This window comes from Antrostomus carolinensis, unplaced genomic scaffold (genome assembly GCF_000700745.2).
Source record: "Antrostomus carolinensis isolate BGI_N321 unplaced genomic scaffold, ASM70074v2 scaffold5211, whole genome shotgun sequence".
In the NCBI taxonomy this organism is placed as follows: domain Eukaryota; kingdom Metazoa; phylum Chordata; class Aves; order Caprimulgiformes; family Caprimulgidae; genus Antrostomus; species Antrostomus carolinensis.
This window is the reverse complement of record NW_010293346.1, coordinates 12,071-20,664: the sequence shown is the minus strand read 5'-3', so window position 1 is coordinate 20,664 and position 8,594 is coordinate 12,071. Positions and strand designations below refer to the sequence as shown.

The 8,594-nt window shown below is 37.0% G+C and overlaps 1 protein-coding gene across 1 annotated transcript; it reads left to right on the top strand.

Moving 5' to 3' along the window:
• Positions 1–425: 425 nt before the first annotated feature.
• LOC104532111 (E3 ubiquitin-protein ligase RNF38) lies at positions 426–7,066 on the top strand (the record flags this gene model as incomplete). Its single annotated transcript, XM_010177220.2, has 5 exons — positions 426–532; positions 2,101–2,185; positions 3,661–3,782; positions 4,673–4,772; positions 6,224–7,066. Coding segments are annotated over 5 exons (477 nt in total), but the record flags the coding sequence as incomplete, so codon positions are not given.
• Between the last annotated feature and the right edge of the window lie 1,528 nt (positions 7,067–8,594).

Below are 8,594 nucleotides of genomic sequence, written 5' to 3'. Positions count from 1 at the left end.
TTTATTATCTCCAGGGACAGAGACTCCACAGCCTTTCTTGGCAACATGTGCCAGAGCTCAGTCACCCTCATGATAAAGAAGTGTTTCCTTATGTTCAGATGGAGCCTTATGTGTTTCAGGTGGTGCTCACTGCCTCTGGTCTTGTCACTGAGCACCACTGAAAAGAGCCTGGTGCTGTCTTTGCACCCTCCCTTCACATATTTGTATACATTGATAAAATCCCCTTGAGCCTTCTCTTCTCCAGGCTTAACAGTCCCAGCTCTCTCAGCCTCCCCTCATATATGGGATGCTTCAGTTCCATCTTAGTGGCCCTTCCTTGGAAGCTCTCCAGTGTGTCCATGTTTCTTCTGCTGGGGGGCCCAGAACTGGACCCAAGTTCCAGTTCCACGAATTCCAGTTGAAGCTTATTTTCTTCTTTCTTGCAGCCTTACCCACCTTTTATGCCTCGAAGATTCACAGGGCGCAGCAGATACCGATCACAGCAGCCAATACCACCACACCCTTACCATCCCAGCCTATTACCTTATGTGCTGTAAGTTCAAAGTACATTTGCTTCCATGTAGGCTGTTAAGAACTCATGCATCTTTCAGCAAGAGTCTCTGCACTTTTTATAGTTGGACTCTGCCAGAGAACAGGCATAGTTCAGCTGTACAAGAAAAGAGGAAAGCTTCAATTTCTGTATAAATTTTTCAGTCTGTTTTGAATAACATACACTCTTGAGCAAGGAAAAAAGTAAGTTAACAGTTTTGTCCAACTTAGTTTGGTAGGGTTTTTGAGGCACAGTAGACTATTGTTTCTGAACTCTTCATTAAATCTTCAGCAGATTTTAAAACTTGGTTCTTGGATACTCCTGCAAAGGACTGTGCTGTAGGATAAAGTCCTAGGAGTCTTCACTTACGGAATAAATTCATGTGGTTTGGTTCTTAATTATGAAATAAGGGTGAGAGCTTTCTGTGTTGTGTTACTCTTTATTGGCTGAACTGCTAATCTGTTACAGCTGTTGAATTTCTGTTCTGCCTCTGATTAGCTGTTTCTGGAATATATGTGGGACAATTAACATTTAGGACTTACCTGTAATGTGTTATTGTAGACCCTCTTGGGGGCAGTTTGGTTATATGACTTGAGATTTATTAGTCTTCTATGTTCTGTTTTGGAAATAAGTATGAAATGTTTGGAAATCAAAGATTATTTTCTGGTGGGAAATGTGACACTGACAAGGAAATACTCAAACATTGACACCAGATCTGTAGTTTCTTTCTATGTGATTTCAGATGTGGCATGAAAATGGCACCAGAAATCTGATCCAGTGAAGTTGTTCAACTTTGTTTCTTAATCTGAGAGTGATGCCATAGCTTCTTGCTTGTCCATTGAGGACATGATGTGGCGCAGTAATTCCTGATTACTTCAGTGGGATTTTAGTGATGTGAATTTGTGATTTCTATGTCTGTGCATTAAGTTTTGTCCCATAGGACTATCTTGGGAGGTAATAACACTTGTTGAATATAAAAACAGAGAAACATTTCTCTCTCACCTTTCTATCTGAAGAGATTGTTTTGACCAACATCACAGTACGTGAGAAAGTGAGTGTGCTTGCCTTCAGTATGGAAGTTGGTCCAGCAGCGTATCCTGTTTATCTTCATTGTGTGTTTTTGTCTTAGCAAAGGTTCAAGGCTTTTGTATTGGAGAGTTAAGTGAACTTGGGATTCCTTATCTTTGCTTATATTCCATCCACTTAAAGAAATAGAATGTTTAAAACAAAAACATCAGTTCATTGTCAGTTTTAGCTCTCCATAATCTGTGATAGTGGAGATTAGTTTTTGTAATACTGAGCCTGGTTGGAAGTATAAGTTGAAGTATGCATGCAGTTAAAAAGGCAGCACTCTCAGTATCAAAAAGTGGCAGATTTAGCTTTTTCGTTTGACTCTTTCACTTCTCAAATGTCTGTTCTTGTCTTCAAATGAGACAATGCTAACATTTTTACCAGTTCTGAGAACTTATTGACTTGAGAGAGATCAGTAAGGTAACTTTACTTCTGCCAGATGTTTCTGTGCTTTCCTTCAGCAACACGCTGAACCTTATAATTGTTTGCTCTCATGGTAGATCAATGCTCCCAGTGCCACCTGCAGTTGGACCAGCTTTCAGCTTTGAGTTGGATGTGGAAGATGGAGAGGTAGAAAACTATGAGGTTGGTGTGCGAACTACAACTACCTTTAAAGAACAGATGTTAGCTCAAGCAATACATAAAATTTCATGATATTTTGCTTTTAATTGTGCTTCTGTCTTCCAAATGAATGTAATGACTGTGAAGACAGAATCCAGAAACCATCCTTTCAGATTTTTTTCAGTGCTGGATGTTAGCTTTATTTTTTGTCTATTCCTCTTTCCCAGAATCCACCCTTCCAGTCTAATAATCATTAAATTGCTCAGCTTTTATGTTCTATGTGCTGCTCTGCTCCTTTTGAGTTCTGTTTGATATTTAAAATCAATTAAAAGTGATACACTTTTGAAAGAACAGGATAAGTTACTGGTTTTATGTGCGTAACTTTGCCGAGTAGTGTTAATGCAGAATAGTGTTAATGTGATAGGATTAATTATTTAAATGTAATGTTTATATAACTGTATTACTGCCTTTCTTCTTGGCCTTCAGGAGGGTACAGTAATACACGTCTATAGATGTAGAACTCTTTAATATCCTAGATAATTATGGGGCAGTCTCAGCTGCTGTGTCTTTGTCTGAGACTATTGGATTGTATTCAATGTCTCTTCAGTCATCATCAACCCTAACTTTTGAATCTCTTTGCCTGTGCTCCCCTGAAGAGCTCTGTGTAGTTGCTCATTTTCAATTTAACAATGAGCACTTCTGTAGTAACTTCTCTGCCAGTTCAGAAGAAGCATCATATTTCTGAGAATGTGGGCCCTAGTTTTGACAGTATTAGAAATCTCTTTGTGATCAGTACTGTTGGCAGCTTTCTTTTAACTTTTCTATGCCTTGGTTCTCTATCACATTTATAGTGATATGTTTCCTAAGTCCTTTGTAAATGAGTGCAAGTTACTTATATGACAGAGTGGAAATTATTTACATGAGAGGCTTTTAGTTACAATGCTTCGCTTATAGAAAATGAACATAAAATTTAGCAAAATAAGTGCTTAAAGTTTGATGGTATGTATTTGTTTTCCAGATTCAGGATAATATATCCATATTTCAACTCAAGTAGCCCAAGAGTGGGAATCAGAACCTGCCCCATTAAATTCTTGATTTCTCTTACAAGACCAGACTCGCATATTCTTAGAAAGCAAATTTATTGATGATTTTTTCTGGTTACTAGCACTATTAATTTAATAGTGGGGTGAAGGGGTCCTTCGGAAGCAAAATACTTACTAAGCTGTGCATGCAGCCACAGGAGTAACCGAAGTTGGAACCTGAAGGTTTTGGAATCCCAAAGAGAACATCTTACATAATTAGAAAGATGGTTGAATTTGAAAGACTTTCCATGGGGCTTTTGTTGTAGGGGAGAACTGAGGTTCTAAACATTTTCTTGAAAGAAGGGTGTTTTGTGCTACCAGCTGAGGTAGTGAGGTGTAATCGCAGCCCCAACTCTAGAGGAACCAGAGCCTGTTTAAGCAGTGAATTTTTAAACATCCAGTTTCCATGTTTTGCAGGCACTGCTGAATTTGGCAGAACGTCTGGGAGAAGCCAAACCACGAGGACTGACAAAGGCGGACATTGAACAGCTTCCATCCTACAGGTTCAATCCAAATAACCACCAGTCAGAACAGACATTGTAAGTATATTGGTCTCTTTCAAAGGTCTATAATTTAGGTAGCTATGTTTTCATTTCTTTAATTTGTTGCCCCAGCTAGGCCAAAAGGGGTTTAAAAGCAGTCATGTCAGTGAACAGTTTAATTTTCTTTTTTTCCTTGGATTGCTTTCCAGATCAAATACTCCTTATCCTTACTTTAAAACCTGTATCTAGTCTCATGCTATTTAACTGAGTTTCAGTTTAGTTCTTCAGCATTGAAAAAATTGAAATGAAAGAAGTTCCTTGTTTTGTTAAGTATACTAGACGTTCAAGTGACACTGTCAAGTTGGAATTTAGCCTGAGTTAAAATAGCTTCAGGTGTTGAAGTTGATAGAGCTTAGTGAGTGGTTTAAGAGTGCATCTTCTTATTTTTAAAATGCATTAACTTATTTTGTTTAAAAGATCTACACAATGAAGTGGAAAGGGCAGTATAGATATGAAGGTAGTTGAAGTGACTTAATACCAAATGCTATCTAATGTTTGAACTTCAGTGTAAGGATTTTTCTCTGGTATTTCAGTTTCAGTGACCCTCAGTGTGACTTATTAGTATCAGTAGGGAGTGAACTTCATAAATAATTACCTCCACCATTTTGAGTTTTGCTTAAACATCTGTTCTATTGATTGGTTCTGTAGAGTCCTGTGAGCAGGAGCAATTGCTTTGTGATTTGAAAGCACAGGGGAAAAAAAAAAAACACACAGCAGCAATTCTCAGTTTAGGCTGTCACACTACACATCTTCAACTACAGATACAGATAACTGTAGCTCCCAAAGGGGAAAAAGAGCTACCATGTTGCAGTCCTACCTGTAAAGTTTTGTATGGAATATGTGTTTGTTGTATAGCAAATACATTTTAACTTTGTTGTCTTTTTTAGGTGTGTGGTATGCATGTGTGATTTTGAGTCAAGGCAGCTACTTAGAGTCTTACCCTGTAACCACGAGTTCCATGCCAAGTGTGTTGATAAATGGCTGAAGGTAAAAAAAAAAAAAAGAATCCTATCTCATAGGGAATTCTTTATGTAGTTTGAGGGGAGGGGATCCACTTCATTTCATCTTCACATTTCTAATACTTAGGCTAGAAATGAAAACAAAGTGGAAGCATACTTATGATATTTTTCTAATAATTGATGAAGGAAGTTTCTTTATAATCTTTGGAACAAGGAAATGAAGTATGAAGAGAATTGTTTTCATTGACAGATCTTACTGTGTTTTCCATTTGCACAAAATAATGACTGTGAATTCAAGTAATCTGTGAAATTAAAGAGGACTTGCAGGCAAAAGAGTAGTATAATATTATAGGAAGTAAGAATTAGAGGATGGTGGTGGCTTTAACTGTTCTACATACCCTGTGCAGCAAGTGAGTACTAATACCTTCCTCTCCCACTTTGCTATTAACAAGAAGGAGGTTATTTTTTTGCTTTTCATAGTACTGTCAACTCATATTTCACAGTATTTGGTTATTTCTTAATATACTAAATCCTTTAGTCAACTATGAATACATGAGAAATCTGTTCTCTTGTAAAGTAAGAGTTAGCCATCATTCCAAAGGACAGCTTGAAAACATGGCCTGTTAGAATCAGATCACAAGAAATATTTGTTTTGGGCTCTTTCTCAACATTTGCTAAAATGAAATTAGCCTTTATTTGAAAAGCAGAATGCAAAGACAGAAATGCTTTCCCAGTAGCTTAAGGAATGTTACTTGGCATCTGTCTTTTCCTCTTAAGGAAGCTATAAAAGAAGGAGTCACAGGACAATAAGTGCTTTACTGAAGGGCTAAATTTCGACCTGCTTCTGTGTGTTACTTGAATACCTGTTTTGTCAAGTCATCTTATCTCTTCCCCCGCCCCCCCCTTTCTCTTTACTAAAACCCCTTCCATTTTTTCCCTAGTCTGCTTTTGTCTTTGACTAAGTCTATAGGATGGGTTTCTGTGAGGATAATTGAATCCTCACAGAATATGAAGAGATATGGTCCCTGATCAGTAGAGCTTGTGACAACATGACACTCTCATATAGGACATTTATTTGGAGCCCAAGCTCATCTGGTTTTGGTGGGTTTCTCTGCAGCACACAGAACAGCTTCTTACTTGCATCCATCTGACTGCAATGTACTATAACTATCAATCTGCATTAATAAAACCACTATCACTCAGATAAAGCCTAGTTTGCTCTTTTGCTTTATCTTTAAAGATAAAAGGTGTAATTTTTTTTTCAAACATAATTCTGATTTGGCAAACTTAGAATACCACTCAACATAACAAAACAAAGTAAGCACTTTGTCCTCTCTTGTTTTGAGTACTCTTGAATTACTTTTCAGTACTTGAGTGCTGAAAGTATCGATCTCATTATGGTCACAGAAGTTCAGTGTCATATACACGTTACCTTAACAATGTAAAGTACAGTAAATCCTCTTGTTTCTGTTTTTACAGGCAAATCGTACCTGCCCAATTTGTAGAGCTGATGCTTCAGAAGTGCATCGTGATTCAGAATGACCAATCTAAAAGCACAGATCTGGTTTGGGTGTTCCTGGTCACATGTATATATGAACTATCTATTGAACTTACCCATGTGGCTTCCAGCCTACCCTTTACACAAAAGGGTCAATGGACCTTACTTTGCACTGCGTGACTTAATTACAAAGCTTATAACTAGTCTTCACAGTTACAGGATTGTTATACTAACAGTGTGATTGGAACTCCAAAGATTTATTTTTTTTAGCTTAATTTTGTGTGTGCACTAACATTCCCTGGTTTTTTTGTGATCATTCCGAGTGTTGCTGCGAGATTACTGTGGATGTCATCTTTTAGCATGTGCTTTTATATAAAAGAAAAAGGAGAAAAAAAAAAAAGAGTGGTAGCTCCAAACAATATAGCAATCTACCTTATATAGAGCCTTCAGATACTGTGAGTGGGAATGAATGGTGTGAATGTGTGTTTGCTTGTGAGAGGATGCAGGAAGTGTGTTTGTGACTGAGTGTACATGGGTGTTTGAGAACCTATATACCAGCATGTTCTGAGAATGTATGTGTGTAGTAATAATTATGCTGCAATGTATAATCTTGTGTGTTATTTAAACAGTACTAGTACTGTACACTGGTTCCTTTCCTTGTGTTTGCAGTTGTACACTGAATGTGATGGGTGCGGCAATTACAGACATTTAGTATTTCCTCCCCAATGTGCTTAAAGGTATAAAGACCTTTCTACCTACTATTCAAACAGCAGTTATGCTTCCCCTTCATTGGAAGCTTTATATGTGTACCACTAAAGAGTGCTTTGATTATTCATACATGAGTAACCTTAGGGTTTTTAGCATATGCTACAAAGTCTGGGTTTTTAAATGTCTGATTTACAAGTTATTTGTCAATGTCAAGTTGCAAGATTGCACAAATCATTTAGCAATATTAACGTTTTCAGTTGCTAATATGAATATCAATGCTTTTCTGTTCTCCTTTTAAATTTTTCTAGCTGGGTTTGCCAGTTAGGTGCTTCTTTCATGAAAGGAAGCAGAAAGGACACTGTGGGTCCTGTGAAACAGCTTTTCACTTTTGACCATTGTACTTGCTAAGGACATCTTTTAGCTTATAGACATGAGTATACATTCTTTGTCATTTACAAGGGAGCTTGTATAGAACTAAAATAACTTGTAAAAGGTTAAAATTTTATTCCTGCAACTTCATGAATAAAATAATTTTTTTTTAGTGTTTTCTCAGAGAAGCAGAACTTTTTATTTTTCTCTTTGTATCACAAGAGAAGGTGGTTTTTGGTCACTAACTGCAGAATTCAGTTGCCTTGATGCTGCTTCTTGCCCTTCCTTATTTCGTGAGTGTCATATGAAGAAGGAACTCCCTTGGTTTTTGCAGTCAAGTTTCCAGAGCACTCCTCTATAGGAGGAAATTGGAACACCTTCCAGAATAGTGCTGTGACACAGGAGATTATAATCTCTATTCATGTGCTCTGAATAATGTTTTATTTGGGATATTGAAAAAAATTAGCTTCATTTATAACATTCAGACTGTTAACATCTTTGATATGTTCTAGCAAAGTATTTAGATTTACATATACCATAGTTGTTCAAAGGATGCACTTTTTGCAGCAGAAGTCTTTTCCTAAATTCTGTGTCATTACTTTGGTTGCACCAGCACAAGTGGCACAACTAGCAATATTGCCACAACTTGCTGCCAGTCTCAGCTTTAAGTTTATTCTTTATTGTTTATGATGCTTTTGTATGCTGCTAAGCTTTAGTATCAGTTACAATTTCAGTGTTAGATGTTCTCCATGCTGATTTCCCTCTCTGAAGATACTGCAGACCAGTCACAGCTCTTGGTGCAGATAAAACAAAAGCACAATTTTACCCTATTTCCCTCTGTTTAGTTATGCAGATCGTTCTCAAAAACAGTGAGTCTTTCCATATGTATCCATATAGATAAAAATGCTGTTACATCAACTTCAGAATATTGGAATTTCTCCTCCCTTCCAGTGGAGTTAAAGAATAGACTTTTTACAATATAAATTACATGTAATAAAATTTATTTTTTTAACAAATAAAATCATGTTGTTTAAAAAGCATATGCCACATATGTCTTACAAAACTTAGACTGTTTTATATAACTGCAAAAGGAAAATTTGTGTACAGGTTTAAACATAACTAACATTACTGTCTGTGCTCAGTATTCAGTTCAGAGCATGGGAAGTGGGCGCTTTTTCTAAGCTAGATACAAATGAACAAGACACATTCTTCTGAAGCCAAGGGAAAGTAGTCCTCTTTCTGGAAATGGAGAAATCTTAATGTGTAATGTCCCTT